The 19,492-nt window shown below is 44.4% G+C and overlaps 2 protein-coding genes across 2 annotated transcripts in view; one reads left to right on the top strand and one right to left on the bottom strand.

Moving 5' to 3' along the window:
- Nucleotides 1-2,325, bottom strand: part of tbc1d12b (TBC1 domain family, member 12b) — a 73,509-nt gene extending 71,184 nt beyond the window's left edge. The window contains exon 1 of the mRNA XM_063220794.1: nucleotides 782-2,325. Coding sequence (XP_063076864.1) covers nucleotides 782-2,166 — 1,385 coding nt within the window. The 5' untranslated portion in view covers nucleotides 2,167-2,325. The remainder of the gene's footprint in view (nucleotides 1-781) is intronic.
- Nucleotides 2,326-8,487: 6,162 nt separating this feature from the next.
- drd6b (dopamine receptor D6b) lies at nucleotides 8,488-10,006 on the top strand. Its single transcript, XM_063221388.1, has one exon. It carries the CDS (start codon nucleotides 8,488-8,490, stop codon nucleotides 9,832-9,834), a length of 1,347 nt encoding a protein of 448 aa, XP_063077458.1. The 3' UTR covers nucleotides 9,835-10,006.
- Nucleotides 10,007-19,492: the final 9,486 nt, after the last annotated feature.

The following is a 19,492-nucleotide window of genomic DNA, read 5'->3' as shown; positions in this document are numbered from 1 at the left end:
AAACGGATACACAACACTCGAGGAGAAATCAGTTACTTTGGACTCAGGCTAAAAATAACATTGAATGGAAACTCTACATGGACGTAGGGGCCTCGTCAAAGTAGACACAAGGCTGCAGCAAGCAACATTGTGTGCATCCCAATATGTGTCCTTGCCTCCTCCACTTGTGCTTGTCTCCTCGTCCCGCCTCCTGGCCCCTCCTCCGTGGAGAAAACGATAAAGTTTCCCAGCTGTCAGCCTCGCCACAACAACTTTTGAGGGACTGTTTTTCATTCACCATAACAATTGCAAACGAGAAAAAGTCTCTACAATTGAGCTTTTGCAAGATATTGAAATATAATGCTGTTGTCAGTGATGTCATCATGACGAGAAGCGAGTGGAGGAGGCAAGTGGAGGAGGCAAGGTCCCAGATTAAGCTGCACTCATTGTCTGGTGCTCCGATACCAGCCAACCCTCCTGTGCTGCTTGCTGTTAAATGTTGAATGAGATAGGTTACGTGCGTCTTGCCCAAAAGCTGCCGGTGTGCTGTTACAGGGCCTTTGTTATAGCAACCTAATTTAGGGACGGCGTGTCCCCTTTTAATGGACCAAGGCAAGGCAAGTATGCCTCCCGTTTTACACACAGCACAGCAGGGTAATTCCATGGAGCTGACAGTGTAATAAACGCACTCTGATTTGTAGGGGGCTGTGATTACTACAAGCGTTTGTAAGTGTTGGGGGTGGGGGCAACAGCAAGCAAGGCCAATTGTCACTCTTGTACCTGACACTTTTTGTAATCATACCTGCCAAAGAAATCAGAGATGCCTTGCTTTTTCTGTTTTGACATCTGATCGGATGCGGCCGCAGCGGCCGCGGCAGCGGCCACGCTCATCACCCCGGGCATGTTGTCCGGGGCGCTCTGACGTCGGCTGATCTCAAACGTGTTCCTCGAGTTGAGATTGACGTCCATAAAATTGAAGTCGGCGGCGTGCTGCCCCCCGCATGCATCGGGACGCAGCAGGAAGACGTTGCTCTTGTCCGGGCTCAGCGGCGTTGAGTCGCAGCTTAGGAAGTGCGTGCTGTGGTGGAGAGATCTCAGAGACTGTGGCCTAGTGGTAGTAGTGGCGGTGGTGCTAGGTTCCGTGTCGGGCCCTAGGGTTAGTTCGACCCTGGGGACAGTCACGGGCGACGCGTCTCTTTGAACCTGGCGACACGGGGAAGACGTGCACGAGTCTTCGAACGCATCACTGTCGTCTGTCTGCGACTGCGAGTCGCCGCCAGTGCGGCTGTGCTGTTGCCGTGAATGGGGCGAGGGATTTTCCACCGGCGCTTTTGATAGACATGCCTCGGTTACCCGAGACTGTGGCGAGCCTGTGGCAAAGCCTTCCCTGTTCTCCGCTGCCATAACTTCTCCGTTTGCCATGTTGACGCTGTCTGCTACTTTACCAACAGCAGGCTCCCCCTTTGATTCGTTGCCCGGACCCTTGACAGGGGTGAGCTGACCGGTGCCATTCAAGTCCCCGTTACGTAGCGTCGGCGGCTCAGCAGGTTGTAAGGCCTGGCATCGGTAAATCTCCTGGTGCTCGTGCCCATCGCCGGGCCGTGGCACCTGCGAGATGCCGCTTCGAGGCTCTTGTTTGGTGGAGCTTATCGTGTCCTTTTGCATATCCCCGCTAGTGTTGGTTTTGGGGTGCTCCACCTCCACAGCCCCAGCAAAGTCTCGAGGGTTAGCCTCGTCTGGGTCCGACTGACAGTTCGCAACATCAGCAACCCTAGGGTTCCCTGCAGAGGTAACCGTACCTCCGGCAGTCGATTCAACCATTGACAGCCTCGATGACTCGGTAACCCGGTTCAATGAAGAATCATCGATGTGGTGGTCCGAAGAGACACAGTTGTTTTTGGTTCCACCCGATATCCCCTTTGCTGCTACGAAGCCGAGCATTGTACTTTTAGTCCCACTAAATCCATCGTCTGCATAAACCGCTCCTGCACGGCTATCAGCAGGTGCCCTTCTTTCATCCGAGTCCTTCTTGCCTTCGGAGCAGACTTTACTGACGCCTTTGTCACCGCTAATAACACGGACAGAGGCATCGATACTCAGCTCAGACACAGAAAAGCCCGTTTCCGTGTTTTCGTTCACATCAGTTGACAATGTCAGTTGCGAGGCACCATTCTCGGCATGTTCCATCTCATTCACGAACCTTTCAACGACTCCACGACTCCATTTCCGACGTGTATGCCCGTGTAAAGCACCGTCATAAACAAAATGAAGGTGCTTTAACGCCTAATCATCCACATAACGCAAAGCTTTGAAAGATGAGAAACCGGTAGACACCTTCCCTAGCCATGTCCGGAAGCCATTTTGAAATTCCAATGACGTAGACGTCAATGGATGACTGCGAGGGCGCGTGGCTTGGAGCGACATCTGCTGTCTCTGTTGCAACATTGCCGAGGATCCTTTTTTCCCAGAGTAGAATTGAATTGATAAGCCTGTATTAATAGGCTACATAGAAGAGCTATAATGTGATGTCAGGCTACTCCTTGAAAGTGTAATTGGCGCAAAATATAAATAATTTAGCCTAATTATAGGCTACTAAATAGGCTAGACTTATAGGCTCACCAAAGCAACCTCAGGGCTGTAGGCCTGAGTGCTTTTTTTTAAATGTAATTTTCAGCTCATCATCATCATCATCATCGTCATCATCTTCATCATCATCATCATCATCATCGTCATCATCTTCATCATGATGATCATCATCATTAGCAGTAGTAGCCACTACCATAGGCTACTACTGCTTTGTGTGTGTGTGTGTGTGTGTGTGTGTGTGTGTGTGTGTGTGTGTGTGTGTGTGTGTGTGTGTGTGTGTGTGTGTGTGTGTGTGTGTGTGTGTGTGTGTGTGTGTGTGTGTGTGCTACTCTACTGTAGGGCCTACTACTACTACTACTACTACTACTACTACTACTACTACTACTACTACTAATAATAATAATAATAATAATAATAATAATAATAATAATAATAATAATAATAATAATAGCCTAATAATAATAATAATAAAAATACAACTATAGGCCTACAATTATGTTCAAATATTGATATGTTCACATTTAAATTTAAATGTTCCAAAATTCATACCACGTTTTAATCTTTGTCACAGCTAAAATGGGCCAGCTCAAGACTGATCTCGATTTATCAGTATATATACAGTATATAAATGACTGCCTTTGGTTGAGGAAATGCAACCCTTCACAACCCAAAATTCCCAAAGGAGACATAGGGAACATTTCAGGGTTTTTTGGGGTTTTTTTTTTTTGCCATGTTCTGCTGGTCAGGTTTTTGGGCCTTTAGGCCTACTGCAGTCATACTACACAACAGCGCTTCCAAACCAGGGGTATATAATAATAATAATAATAATAATAATAATAATAATGATAATAATAATAATAATGATTATCATATATAATAATACTTTCGTTTTATATAGCGCCTTTCAAAACACCCAAGGACGCTTCACAGAGTGTTGTGTTGGAAAGTGTGAGTGTATGTGCGCGTCAGTGTGTGAGCGTGTGTGTGAATGCATGTAAGTGAAAGTGCTTGTGGAACTAGCAGCCATAAGCCTCCAGGAAGAGATGTGTCTTAAGGTGTTGCTTAAACATGGCCAGTGAAGGGGCATTCTGGATGTGGTCGGGCAGATTGTTCCAAAGAATGGGAGCAGCAACATGGAAGGCTCTGTCACTGGTGGCCTTGAGCCTGGTACGAGGGACGATCAGCTGGCCCTTGGAAGAGGACCGCAGGGATCTTGAGGGGTCAGGTCATAGGGGTGAAGGAGGTCTGTGAGGTAGTGGGGTGCCAGACCATGGAGGGACTTGAAGGTTAGGAGGACTTTGTAGGTAATGGGTGACTTGATAGGGGGCCAGTGATATGTGCCGGTAGGGCCTATACGGCTACAGTATGCCCATTGACACTGATATTCAAGTCAATGGTAAGTAAGTAAGTAAGTACGTTTAATTTATAAAGCATATTTAACAGCAAGAACGGACCAAAGTGCTGTCCAGTGTCAGACTAAAGTACTAAAATTAAGCAATACTAAAAATTAGATTCAAAACAAGGCAAACTCAACAGCAAGAATAAAACACATAAGACACAAAATGCCTTCCACAGTGAATAAAAAGGCAAGATAAAATTACATGGATGAAGATAAATAGGTAAGTAAAAATAAGAAATGGTTAGCATGCCCATACACTTCAGGGGGGAGCCTACATGGGAAAATGTAATCATGACACATGTATGGAGCATATTCACATAGGGATAGAGGATATATACAGTAGTGGTTCTTAACCTTTTTAAAAATGTAGGCCTATTATAAGGGATCAAACACAATGACTCTTGCTCGAAACATTAGTCAATACCGTAATGACTTTACATGGGGACCAAACGTGTTTTCATTGGGTTTTGCACTTTGTATCTGAAAGTGTTGTATGCTGTGTCTGTGATGTATGCTGTGTGTGCTATGTCCTCGATTGTAAGTTGCTTTGTATAAAAGCATCTGCCAAATGTAATGTCATGTAATGATTTGGCGTGTAGTGGAAAGTGCGCACATCCAGCAAAAAAGCATCAGCAGGTGCCAAATCAAAAAACTGTCACATGTAGGAGCGGGAAAGGATCTGCACACTGCTTGCAAAAGACTTAATTTATTATAGGAGCAACGTTTTGATCAGAGATCTTCTTCATGCATCTGCCTGCCTGAAGAAGATCTATGATCGAAACGTTGCTCCTAATAAATTAAGTCTTTTGCAAGCAGTGTGCAGATCCTTTCCCGCTCCTACATGTAATGATTTGGCAATTATGATGTTCGCAAGCAGAGTTTTGGTCACAACTTTAATGCAGACAAAATTCCACAGGAGCAGGTATACCTTGCCTGGTTAACACCAGACCTAATCACAAGTGAGATTAGGTCTGGGGAGTTGCCTATTGTAAATTCCGTAGGGGGCGGAAATGGAATACTTGGCTATTATGCAGAGGTGAAACGTAACTAAGTATTTTTACTTCGTTACTGTACTTAAGTAGCTTTTTTCTAGAATTTGTACTTACTTGAGTAAAAATAAAAATGCAGACTTTTACTTTTACTCAATTACATTTTTTGACAATTACTTGTACTTTCTACTCCTTACATTTCTAGAGGAAGACTTTGTTACTAGTTACATTTATCCTAGGTTTTTCTGTTGTGCTTCGTGGGTATTTGAGTAGCCTCAGCTGCGGGCAGGGAGGCAGGACCAAGCCCCTCTTCCAAAGTGACACCCAGACAGAAAAGATACTTTAAAAAAAACATTAACAGGACTCCATAGTCATGTTCAAATAGAACCGAAAACCGTTGCAGAAACCTTTTCCTATTGGATCAAGTAGGCAGGCATGGAGAAAGACAGCCATTGAGACCTATTTGTACTTTTGTACTAAAAAAGTACATTTAAAAGTTAGTACTCAGGACTTTTACTTAACCACATTTTTGGTGTACAACTTTTACTTTCACTTAAGTAATTTCTTCGCAGGGTACTTCTACTTTTACTTAAGTACACAACTTCAGTACTTCTTCCACCTTATGACACACTGCCCTGCTCTCTGATTGGGCAAACTGTAAAGGTCGGAATGCTTGGCCATATGACACAGTGCCCATGATGTTGGCCGATATGAGTCATCCTCACCAGACTGTCTTTCAGATCGAAACGATTGTGTAGAATTAAAGGCAGTATGGGAGTTCCCAGGCTAAGGTATACCCAGGTTAACCCTCTGAGGTCTAAGGCCTTTCAGAGGCTTTTAGGCTGCTTGCACCACCCTGACATTTTCAAGTATTTTCATTTCATATATATATATATATTTGGAACCTAGAAGGTCTGGGGTTTCTAATGGTGTGACTTATATGTTTCAATGACAAAAACTCACAGAGTTACAGATTTGTTTTTGGAGACAAATTGCCCTCTGAAGGGCACTCGGACCTCAGAGGGTTAAGAGCCACTGATATAGAGTAGAGATGTCCGATATTAGCTTTTTTGTCGATATCCGATATGCCAATATTGTCCAACTCTCAATTTTCGATTCCGATATTGGCCGATACCGATGCCAATATATGTGGGTTATTTTTCCTCATAACAAATTTTTGGTAACATTACAAATCTGCTGTTGTTGAACAAAATATGCTTAATTTTATTGTAATGCCCCACTAGATGCATTCTCGAATGCAACAAAGCTTTCCAAATATTAACATTGTCTGTGCAAAATAGAAAAATAATTAAGGAGAAAAGTGCACAGTAATTCAAGCATTATTATATAATTAAGCAATATGACACGAGTGGGAGTGAGGTTGTTCTGGGACACCCTCACGGGTGTGATTCGCCGCAGGCACGAAGCCGCAGGCTGAGTGCCGTAGGTAATTACACCCGTGAGGGTGTCCCAGAACAACCTCACGACCACAAGTGTTATATTGCTTTTATACAATAGTTCCTTTGCCAACACAATTAGTTCATTGAAAGAAATGTTAAATTATTTTAATTACTTTATTTGATTGTTTATTTGCTTGTTCCTCCGCTCCGGAAAAATAGTTCCAGTTATTGTCTTTGGTTGCTGCGCAACGCGCACCACGTTGGTTACGGTTACTTTGTATCGTTGGTCGCGGAGTGATTATTAGATGTGAAGAGTCATTCATAGAGTGTTGGAGGATACCCTCACTCCTAGTGACGTGTAGAACGCATCTTGTCCAATCACAATTTGTGAAATAATTCGACCTGATCTAACTATTGTATAAACGGTTTTGATAGGTCAAAAATCTGATACCGATATTGACCGATATTACATTTTATGCTATTATCGGGCCGATAATATCTGTGGGCCGATATTATCGGACATCTCAAATATAGAATATGAGTGAGGTAGAGGTAGTAGATTACTGCAGTCATGGTCGTGCAGATAGCCTACTGCAAGGGGGTCACAGACAAACAGAGGGCACTTTGCATTAACCTTTGACCTTTAAGAGTGTGGGTTTGAACATTCTGTAGAAAGAAGGCATTCTATAACAAGGCAAGTTTCTAAAATTCCAAATTGTGTGGTATAGCGCCCAAAATTCTACAGAACTTTCACTGCCCGAACATTCCTGTCACACCGGTGTGACGGCACACTCTTTCAAAAGCAGTCATCCTGTGTGGCGATATAGGGTGACAGGCTAGGGGGACCGTAGCCCAAGGGTTGCCGGTTCAATTCCCGCCCCGACAGGTTGGTGGGGGGATAGGAGGCCTAATTAATTAGCCAGTGCTCTCCTCCATCCTCCTCCATGACTGAGGTGCTGGGGTGCAATATCGTTGTGTGCATTAATTCTCTATGGAATGAATCCTCCCTCCTTACTCCAACTCCCATTGTCATTGTGACACAGCACTCCACAGCACACAAGTGTTCACTGCACACAATGAAATTGCAATGATACCTCACCCGTCCAAGGGGGCAGCCCCTAATGGCGCCCCAAGGGAGCAGTGTGGTGGGATGGTACCATGCTCAGGGTACCTCAGTCATGGAGGAGGATGGGGGAGAGCGCTGGTTAATTACTCCCCTGGCGGGTTGGGAGTCGAACCTTTGGGCTACAAGTCTGACGCCCTGACAGCTTACCCATGCAATTTAGTTAATTGTGTGCATTAATTCTCTATGGCATTAAAGCACACATGCTCATTTTAATGTAGTTTAACAGTGGTGATGATTCACAGAAAAGGACAGATTTATAAATGGGCAACAGAAATGTTGATAATGACGATCTGAACTGGACTTAAAGTCGACATTCTTCACACTTCATTCAGGTGTGTGTGCGTGTGCGTGCGTGCGTGTGTGTGTGTGTGTGTGTGTGTGTGTGTGTGTGTGTGTGTGTGTGTGTGTGTGTGTGTGTGTGTGTGTGTGTGCGCGCGTGTGCGTGCGTGTGGGTGTGTGTGTGTGTGTGTGTATGCGCGCGTGTGTGTGTGTGTGTGTGTGTGTGTGTGTGTGAGAGAGAGACAGAGAGAGAGAATGAGATAGGGAGAGAGGAGAGAGAGAGGAGAGGGAGGGAGAGAGAGAGAGAGAGGAGAGAGAGGAGAGAGAGAGAGAGAGGAGAGAGGGAGAGGACAGAGAGAGGGAGAGAGAGAGAGGGGGGGGGGAGGGGGGGGGAGAGTCCTCACTTGAAGCCTCACTGCATGGACTATCAGGTGCCGTTTCGGAGGGACACACGCACGCGCGCAGAGAGGAAAAAAGATGTGTGGGGATGCGTGAGACGCACAGAAGTGGATCACTGATTTTGGAAATAATGTATTGCCTTTTCTGCTTTACCGTTTGCTTGGGAGGTGGGCTACCAGCATACTCTTAGTCTCTGGACAACACAGGGATTTCATTTTTCCTGAATGACAGGCTGGTGTCCAGTCACTGTTATCATCAGTGAGGAGCCGAACAGACGTGAATGATGTAGAATTTCTTCCACTATCGGACTATTCCAGCGCGTGTCCAGCCATGGAAACCAGCAATGACAGTTTCGTTAGAATGGACAGTCCTGAAATGGACAGCTCCGGAGGTGTCAGCGTGCGCGCGGCGCTCACCGGCTGCATCCTCCTGGTCTTGATCGTCTCGACGCTCCTGGGCAACACGCTGGTGTGCGTCGCGGTCGTCAAATTCCGACACCTGCGATCAAAAGTCACCAACTTCTTCGTCATATCCCTCGCGGTGTCCGACCTCTTCGTCGCCGTGCTGGTGATGCCGTGGAAAGCCGTGTCCGAGGTGGCCGGCTGCTGGCTGTTCGGCGACTTTTGTGAAACTTGGATCGCCTTCGACATCATGTGTTCCACGGCCTCGATCCTCAACCTCTGCATCATCAGTTTGGACAGGTACTGGGCCATCTCCAGCCCCTTTCGATACGAGCGCAAAATGACTCAACGCGTCGCGTTCACCATGATCAGCGTGGCGTGGACACTGTCCATCCTCATCTCGTTCATCCCCGTGCAGCTCAGCTGGCACAAAGTCAACGACGACGAGTACACGCGGCACGAGGAGACCAACGAGTGTAATGCCACGTTGAACAGGACCTACGCTGTAGCTTCGTCGCTCATAAGTTTTTACATCCCCGTTGTGATCATGATTGGGACATACACTCGAATATTTCGGATTGCGCAAACGCAAATCAGGAGGATATCGTCCTTGGAGAGAGCGGCCGAACACGCACAACACCATCCTCATGTCCCCGATTGCGCAAACGACAACAACTCCCTCAAAACTACTTTCAAGAAGGAGACCAAGGTTTTAAAAACACTCTCTATTATCATGGGCGTGTTTGTGTTTTGCTGGTTGCCTTTCTTCGTCCTCAACTGCATAGTTCCATTCTGTGACACAAGCGGTCGTTTGGAGTCCCCGCCGTGCGTAAGTGACACCACATTCAACATTTTTGTCTGGTTCGGCTGGGCCAATTCCTCTCTGAATCCCGTCATATACGCGTTCAATGCGGACTTCAGAAGGGCGTTTTCGACAATATTGGGATGCAACAGGTTTTGTCCCACGTCGGCTGTCGAGGCTGTGAATTTTAGCAACGAGTTGGTTTCCTACCACCATGACACTACCCTCCAGAAGGACGCGCCGATTGTGTCGAACTCTCAGCGCTTAGCTCTGGTTCCGATCCACGGAGAGGACATGGAACAATCATTTGATAAAGTCTCTGTTCTGTCCAACAATTCTCGCAATAACAGAAATCTTTTGTTACCGGCGATCCTGCAAATCGAGTGTGAAGCTGAAATCTCATTGGATATGATGCCATTCAGCTCGACTGGACAAAATGAATGTTATGTTATGCCCGGGCAGGTCGAGTACTAAAGACAAGCAGTCTCATTTGACTTTTAAAATGTAGGCTAATCTTTGTAAGGCCTCCGCACGCAATTGGATGACTAATCGGCCAGCAGTTACGCCCTGAAACGAATCTGAGATGCTGGAGCAAAATGGCAAGAACAATTTTCATCATTAGACTGCTATTGTCAGGCTAAAGAATAACTCCTACGTAATCGAATAACCTTCAACTCATTAAGTGTATGGTCACTAGACATGAGTATTTTGTAGCCTACTAAACAAATAAATCTTGTGGTGTTTTTTTTAAGTTGTTGAATAAAAACAATCAGTGAAAATGCATCTTTTGGACTTCAGGACTTTGGCAAAGTATTATCAAAGTTTTAAAAAAACACTTAATATTGCATTTAAATACTGGTAGGCCTATGTACACAAAACATGCACTAATACTACAATGTTATCCCATTGTAGGCCTACGGTAATGACACAACACTGTAACAGTGTACCCTTATGCACTGTGTAATATTTTTACTTCATGCTACCCATTCACAAATGTTAAATTTTTCATGAATACTTACCACCACCATCAAATTCGAGTATTTATTATGACTGGATAAAATTGCCCTTTTTCATAGGCCCCTACATGAAAAGGGGGATCTTCTCCATTGAACACCATTTTGAATTTCCAGAAATAGACATTTTTAACTGCAAAACTTACATTACTTTCGTCAAACTAGTAAATATCAGTTCATTATTTAGTAAATATTCATGAAAAGATCAAATTTGGCAGTAGACAGCACAGTTTCAATGAGCAGCACAGTGCACCTTGGAGTGTTACCATAGGCCAGTGGTCTTCAAATGGCAGCCCGCGGCCCAGATCCGGCCCTGACATGGCAAACATTTGGCCCGCCATGAGGTTGGAACAAATGAAAACATATTGTATATATGCCATCTGTGGCCATATAGTCAAACAATTTGTTTGGCCCTCCTTTGTGCTACATGATTTGGCCCTTGGGGGAAAATATTTGGAAAGCTGATAGGCAATGGAATAATTGAATACCAATACCAGGAAGCAGGGCCTCTCCACGCTCCACATAACCTCAGTTTTCAAGGGCAGTTTAGAGTTGAAGTCAGTGGTGGTCTTCATCCAAATCAAGCCTCTGATATGTTGTTTTTCGTATGCTGAGTGTTGCCATTGGGATAATTGGATGTTTAATTGCGTCTGCAATTTTCAGGCGCTCACAATCACATTAACTGGGGGAAGCAGGTGGAATGTGCCTCTTGAGAATTTGTGCTGGTTTAGGGAAGGGCCTTTGCAGCCAGGGCCACTGACAGCTTTTGCTGGGCCCAGGACAAAATCGTCAGACAGGGCCCACTATCCAGTACATACAATGTAAATGGGGGCCCAATTCTGGGGTCCCTATCTCCCTGGGACCGGGACAACATACCCCTCTATCCCCCCTTGTCGGCGGGCCTGCTTTGCAGCTGCCAATCTCAAATCAATCCAGCAGTTCAACCACTAGGCCACACTGACGTAATTTACTTACCCCAGCATGATTGGGATTTAACCACTGAACATGTATGAATTTCGAGCATTTGTAGCCCTGAAATCCTTTTCTCCTAAGTGATTGCTTGATTGAAGCTGATTATACTTGCCAGTATCTGATTGCCTGTTAAAACCGGTCTAGACCATTTACTTTGGACTTTGTTGAAAATCATCATGAATGTCTCTCTCATGCCAAAGTGCAATTTAAAAGACACTGGTCTATTTCGGGAATTGGGGATTTACTGACTCATCAGACAGGGCCCTTCAGCTTTTATAGTGCAAGCAAATGGGCAGTCATGGGTAAGCGGTTATGGCAGGGATGTCAAACTCAGGCCAGAGGGCCAAATTTGGCCCGCGGAGTCATTTTTGAACATGAAATTTGCTGTATCACAGGATGTGCAGACACATTTGAACAGACAAATATTATTGGAAAGAGTGTATGTGAAATTTAACTATGAGTATGAAGTGCATGCATGCACAATTTTAGAATTAAAAAAAAAAAATAACTGTTGAGTTCGGCCCGCGACTTAGTTTCAGATATTGATTTTGGCCGTTCTAGATATCGATTTGAGTTTGACACCCCTGGGTTAGGGCGTCAGACTTGCAGCCCAAAGGTTGCCAGCTTGACTCCCGACCCGCCAAGTTGCTGGGGGGGAGTAATTAACCAGTGCTCTCCCCCATCCTCCTCCATGACTGAGGTACCCTGAGCATGGTACCGTCCCGCCGCACTGCTCCCTTGGGGCGCCATTGGAGGCTGCCCCCTTGCACGGGTGAGGCATAAAATGCAATTTCGTTGTGTGTAGTGTGCAGCGTGCGGTGAACACTTGTGTGCTGTGTCACAATGACAATGGGAGTTGGAGTTTCCCCGGTGGGCTTTCTTCTTCTTTTCTTTTCATAGCTGCTTTCAAAACAAGTGCATTGCTTGTCATCTTCACAGACCAAAAACAGGAGGAAAAGGTCCTTTTTTCATGAATTGGTGAGGCTGTCAGGGACGTTTCAAGGCATTTGGGAACCTTAAGCAAAAAGGGACTTAGGGCCCTTAACACATTCCCCTCCACACTCTCTATACCACACTCACAAACAGGGGTTGACTTGCCATCTGGCATAATCGGCATTTCCCGGTGGACCACACACCCTAGTGGGACCCTGTTTTCAGACAATTTTGCAATTGTGCAAAACCATATTCTGTGAGTTGAGATAGACAAATGTTCAAAAAACATATTCTGTGAGTTGAGATTAACATGACCAGAAATGAGTGTTGACAGATACATCTATCAGGGGCAGCGCCACGGGGGGGCATTGGAGGGCATTGCCCCCCCAGCCAAGCTGCTGTGCCCCCCCAGGGCTTATTCACCTAAACATGCTGATATGGTCATTAATATGCAACAAATGAGTATTTTTTTCTGAATACAGTAAATATAAAGTATAAGATAAAATTCCACCTTTGCTTAACCACCATAGCCCTAATAAACAAATAAATGAATAGGCTACACTATTTAGACATTGTCAGTAGACCTAAATGTGAAATAACAAGTGAACAGTGATCCTTTGAAATAATGGGATTGTCCCATATTTAGAAACAAAAGTACTGTTCCGTAGAGCTGAAACTGAGGCCACAATTTGGTGAAAATGCAGGACATTGCATCTAAGAAAAACAAAAGTTTCTGGGGGAGGACCCCCATACCCCCCGGAAAGCCCCCCCCCCCCCCCCCCCCGCCCCCCCATACTCCACCAAATGCCCGTCCAACGGCTTCTGCAGCCGGGTCTGACATCTATGATATAGTATTGTGATTTAGAAGGTAGAGAAACAAGGCTAACTTGTATTCAAAGTAGAACATCCCGATAAGGGCAGTCATGGGTGAGCGGTTAGGGCGTCAGACTTGCATCCCAGAGGTTGCCGGTTCGACTCCCGACCCGCCAGGTTGGTGGGGGGAGTAATCAACCAGTGCTCTCCCCCATCCTCCTCCATGACTGAGGTACCCTGAGCATGGTACCGTCCCGCCGCACTGCTCCCCATGGGGCGCCGCTGAGGGCTGCCCCCTTGCACGGGTGAGGCATAAATGCAATTTCGTTGTGTGCAGTGTTCACTTGTGTGCTGTGGAGTGCTGTGTCACAATGACAATGGGAGTTGGAGTTTCCCAATGGGCTTTCACTTTCTTTCATGTAAGGCATGAATGGTTAAAAATGATCATACAACAGGCAGTGTACAGAGTATGACAGGGGTGACGATTTCTCACATGTCACTGTCTAGTACAAGTGCAAGTGTATTTGGCAATCCACACACACACACACACACACACACACACACACACACACACACACACACACCAAGAGGTTGTTCTGATAGCTTCTGACTGGTACCTGGGCTGTAAGAAATAGACTGAATGTGCCTTTCAATACACACTCAAGTGTGTAATTAGAGAAACTGTGTGAGTGTGTATGTGTGCATATGAGTGCGTGCGTGTGTGCGTTCAGTTCACCTGCACTCACTGTACATGACATTTCTTGCCTTTGTCAGACACAACCGAAAAACATCTTTATTTGAACTCTGTCACCCCACATGCCCTCCGCGCCGCGGCTGTCTGGAGAACAAAAACATGGCATGTAGTATGCCACTCATGACAGCTGGGCTGCAGTTACCGTAATCTCTTGTTTTTGGGCTTTGCACGCTAGAACACCAAATTGTTGTTCTCCCCATCTGCTGAATAACAGGCATTTGGTGCAAGGCAGTGGGAAATTGTGGAAATTGTGGAAAGTGTGTCTCTAGGTAGTGGGCAAGGCATGGATGACCAGACAAGGGTAACAACAGAAGATTACAGTTTCTGACTGAAGTCCAATTCCAAGGACATTTGAATAGCCTATCCTTTGTCATTCCATGTATACGTCTCACTCACTCTCTCTCTCTCTCTCTCTCTCTCTCTCTCTCTCTCTCTCTCTCTCTCTCTCTCTCTCTCTCTGATTGTCTCTCTGGCATGCTTTGAAGACTGGTTGATTTGAAAATGCAGAAACATTGTTAGGTCTTTGTGTAGGCCTATGTCTTGTATATCTATGTATCTATGTAAGCTGCCTGTCAGACACCTTCATTTCCCTCGAAAGTACTCTACTCTGCTTAGTGGTGTCAACAATGATCGATTCAGCGATGCAATCCAATGCGGGGGATGGACGATCCAGAATCGATCTGGCAAGCTCCAGAATCGATCTGGCAATTTTTTAAAGTTTCAATTACTTGGATATTTCAGGAGCAAATGAATGCTAAATAAAATAAAAGCACTTCAAAACATTGCAAGACTGATACAAACTGATACAGAAAACAGACAATAAATTGTTGCTCAGTATCTGACTACTTGTATTGCCTCATCATGACTGATTAAACATTTGCTTTGCTTTCAGTAGAAATGTAATGCATTGCAAATGCATTGTAGAATTGAATCGGATCGCCTCGGATTGCATAGAATTGAATCAAATCGAATCGCTACCTCCCGAATCGTGATCGAATTGGATCGTGAGGGCAGTGCCGATCCACACTACTAACTCTGCTACAAGGGATACACGATGTCAAAAATTTCAGCCGATACCGATATCCGATATTGATATTGCGGTTTTGACCGATAACCGATATTAACCGATACCGATGTTTTTCTTTTCTTTTTTTTTTAAAGAGATGACAATGATGCAAACAAACATAATTTTTGAATGTCCTCTTATTTCCAAAAACACTTTTTATCTCCCTGTGATAAAATTAGATAAAAAATAGAGACAAATTAAAAGACAAACATTGAAAGTCACCATCAAGTCCAATCTTTTAGAACCGTAACATATAAAAAAAAACATCGGCGTTAACATCGGCCCAGTTTTACCCATCGGACCGATGTCCGATGTGTTGAGAAATGTCAAATATCGGCCGATACCGATACATCTGGCCGATACATCGTGCATCCCTATCTGCTACTCTACGACTCAGCAGAGCAGGAGCTAGCAGGCCGCCCGTTGTAAATGGCCTACAGGGTATTATTTGGATTGGGCTGCTGTCACTTGTGTCAAGTGAGAAATTATTGCTCTTCTTTGTTACTGTTCAAACATCATGCCCCGGCCGTCCAATGGAACAAGCGAGAGAGAGAGAGAGAGAGAGAGAGAGAGAGAGAGAGAGAGAGAGAGAGAGAGAGAGAGAGAGAGAGAGAGAGAGAGACGGAGGGAGAGAGAGAGAGAGAGAGAGAGAGAGACCGAGAGAGGAAGAGAGAGAGACAGACAGACAGACAGACAGACAGACAGACAGACAGAGAGAGAGAGAGAGAGAGAGAGAGAGAGAGAGACAGAGAGAGAGAGAGAGAGAGAGAGAGAGAGAGAGAGAGAGAGAGAGCACAAGGCAGGGTCAAGTGCTGACAGATCATCAAGGCAGTCTGATGTGTGAGATTTATTTCTGGGTGGCAGCATCAGGTGGGTGTGCTGCAAATGTCACAGACGTCGAACGAACACCAATGTTGTTCTCCAGTCTTCTTCCTGAAAAAAAAAACACGTTTGATGGGGTGTGTATGCAGTCAGTGCCAGTGGCGCTTGCATATACAAAATAAACTGGGAAGAGCCCAACACATATTTCCCCATAACTATCTGTGCTCTTGAAGGGCCTCCACAGTATTTCACCACAACTACACAGGGGGGAAAAACCCTTGCAAAACCTGTGCCAAACAACGCTTATAACTGCTGTAAAAAAAACTGTCATCAGTAGTGTGGTAATAGTGTGGAGTAACATGTTAACAACGCTAATTGTAGATGCCGGTGGGGGGGGGGGGGCATTTACAGGAGACACCACAAGCAATTACCTGGTCGCCCCCGCCCTATAGGACCTCCCCTGAGTATTCTAATACTTCTCACACAAGCAGTGGTGTAGTCTACTTTTTTATGGTGGGTATACTGTATATTTGAGCATTTTTTGAAGTGAGTATACTGTATATACAGTTGAGGACGATATTACTAGCCCCCCTCCTGAAATTAGACATATCTCTTCATTGATCATTGAGAATGATCATTATTAATAAATGTGTGTTATTCTGGAAACAAATACACCATGGAGATAGTATCCAATAAGTTAAATTTGGACTTTTCCATTTTCACAATGAGTTTAAACAAAAAAGTGTAAAAATGGCAAGGACAAAATTATTAGCCCCCTTATCATGAATAGTCAATACAGTGCCATTTATGAACAAAAATTGACACCAGGCACTTTGATTAGTTGTTAACTATGTTGGCACATGTCCTACCAGGGATTTTGGCCCATTTTTTTCATCGCAAATAGTTAAGCTGGTCCAAATGGCATGGATGTTGAGGATGGACATTCATTTTCAGCACTCCTCAAATACTATCTAAAGGATTGAGGTCTGAACCACTCCATGACCATGGTTTTAGTATCCTTGAGGAACATTTGAACTATTTTGGATGCAAGTTTTGGGTTATTATCTTATTGAAAGATCCAGTGAAGATCTTAGCTCCCTCTATGAGCATATTTTTGCAAGGTCACTTTCCACATAATTTTCAGTTTTTATGGTGCCGTACACCCGAACAAGGTTTCCTGTGGCTGAGGCTGCCACAGAATGATGCATCCACCACCATGTTTAATTGTGGAAACCATCTTATAACGATTCAAAGCCTATCCCTTTCTTCACCTGACAGAAGCAGAATTCATGCATCAAAGCAGGTGCAATTGAATATCATCAGATGAAAGCAGAGATGTTCAAAACTCATTTTTGACTTTCAAATGTTCACAGGCAAAGCTCAATAACACTCTGATATGCACTGCCTTTAGTAAAGGGGTTCTTCTGTGATGATGGCCCCAAAGCCCAATATGATGACAAGCCCTAACAACTGTCTTTCTTGGTGGGGGAAAAAACTCCAGGTGAGGCCAGGTCAATAACAATCATCTAGGCAGGTGTCCAATGCTTCTTTGGTCTAATGAGGCCAAGCAGTTTCTACAGTTACACACAGTGGTGGGGCATCAAGTTTAGTCTGTTATTCAGCCTCAGACACAGGGAGTCTGGGTCTGAATCTGGATTGCTGGGTCTTCCAACAACATTGTAACCCAAAGCATAAATTTAGATTAGTTCAGAGGTTCTTCAAGGACACTAAAACCATGCTATTGGAATCACCCGCTCATAGTCCAGTCCTCAATCCCACTGAGAGTCTGTGGTTAATGTCTATGCTCAGCATCCATGCGATTTGGACCAGCTAGAACACTTTGCAGTGAAGAAATGGGCCAAAATCCCTAGTGGGGCATGTGCCAACCTAGGTAGCAACTTATCAGAGCCTGTTATCAGTTTTGGTTCATAAATGCCGCCATATTGACTATTAATGATCAGGGGGCTAATAATTTTGTCCTTGTCATTTTTGCCCTTTTTTGTTTAAACTCATCGTAACAATAGAAAAATCCAAATTCAACTCATTGAACATTATCTCCATCAGTGTATTTGTTTCCAGAATAACAGAAACGGTTAATAATGGTCATTCTTACTGAGAAATCAAGAGAAATGTCTAATTTAAGGAGGGGGGCTCATAATATCATCTCCTCAACTGTATGTGTGCTATTCAAAACAATGGATCAATTTTCAGTGGGTATACTGAAATCCCTGAAATTTAGAAGTAGGTATACTCCGTATACCCGCGTTCTTCGTAGACTACACCACTGCACACAAGGTTCCTTGACCAGGATTTATCTGTGAGTGGCACAGGCATAGGCAGAGGTGACCAAAGTAGAATTAAAAAAAAAAACCCTTCCCTTGTAGTAGTTCCTTCCAACACAAGTAACTGATCTGCTATAGAGCGGTGTACCTGATTCTGTGCTGGTTGGGGGATTCTTTTCAGGTTTTTAGTTTACCGTGTTTTCAGTAACAACATCTAGCTACCACCTCATTAGGTAGGCCTACAATGGAATAGCTCAGGGGTCGGGAACCTATGGCTCTAGAGCCACATGTGACTCTTTTGGGAGCTGTATATGGCTCTTATTTATCTGGGGTTGCCAACCTTCCCTTGAAATACGGAATGGTCCTATATTTATAAATAAAAGTACAGGTTCCATATTGGATTGAAACGAGACATGGGACGTTACAGGAAATTACATCTAAGAAATACACAATTTTCATGGGGAGGACTCCCCGACCCTCGCCATAATGAAGTTGACAGTTGGCAACCCTCTACTTACATGTAATCAATTAAAGCAATAACTTGACAGTACACTCTTAAGATTGTTGGGCTTAATTGAAATACATGCTTTTAATTGTATTCAGTGTTTTTAAAATGGTATGGCTCTCGTGAAATTTTCTTTTGAAAAATTTGGTGTTTATGGCTCTCTCCACTAAAAAGGTTCCTGACTCCTGGAATAGCTGGTGTAACCAGGGCCGTATCTAGCGTGTGTGGTGCCCCTGGGCACTATACCTCCCAGATGCCCCCTTTATGAACAACATTTGAAGAGTTCAGATGCAAAATCCCCTAACTCCATTTCTGAAGACCTGCACTTCTATATATATTTTTTTAGAGAACTCCGTTGTTGGTTTGGTTTACATTCATGTAGCCTACTTAATAATACATACAGTATAAATATATATATATATATATACCATATATATATATAAATATATAAATAAAATAAAGAACTATGCAATTTTGATAGCTTTGTATTAAATAAAAATGAAGATTATTTTCTGAAAAGGCACTTAGGGGGTTTTGCATCTGAACTCTTCATTTGTTAAGCTTGTGTCTTGGGGATGCCCCCTCACTGGACAAAAATAGTTGGTGCCCCTGGGCCCTTATGGATACCCCAGTCCTGGGTATAACCACTGTGTAATATTATGTGCTAGTGTTGCACTGACACCATGAATTCACTTCTAGGTTACTTTTACTTTGGCCACCTCTGTGTAGGCTATACATAGATTAGACATAGATAGGAATAGAGATGCACCGGATCCTGATTTTTAGGATCCTGCCAGATACTGGATCCACTGCTTAAGATCCTGCCGGATCCGGAACCGGATACCGGATCCTACGAAAGGGTTGAAACACATAGTCAACTCGCACACGTGGGCCCTTTTTATTACGTTGGCGCAAACTATTTTTAAGACTCATTGGCTTACTACCACACTGCCTTCAACAGCCGCTTCCAAA

This window comes from Engraulis encrasicolus, chromosome 17 (assembly GCF_034702125.1).
Source record: "Engraulis encrasicolus isolate BLACKSEA-1 chromosome 17, IST_EnEncr_1.0, whole genome shotgun sequence".
In the NCBI taxonomy this organism is placed as follows: domain Eukaryota; kingdom Metazoa; phylum Chordata; class Actinopteri; order Clupeiformes; family Engraulidae; genus Engraulis; species Engraulis encrasicolus.
Note: the sequence above shows the minus strand (reverse complement) of the source record. Positions and strands in the feature narration are given on the sequence as shown.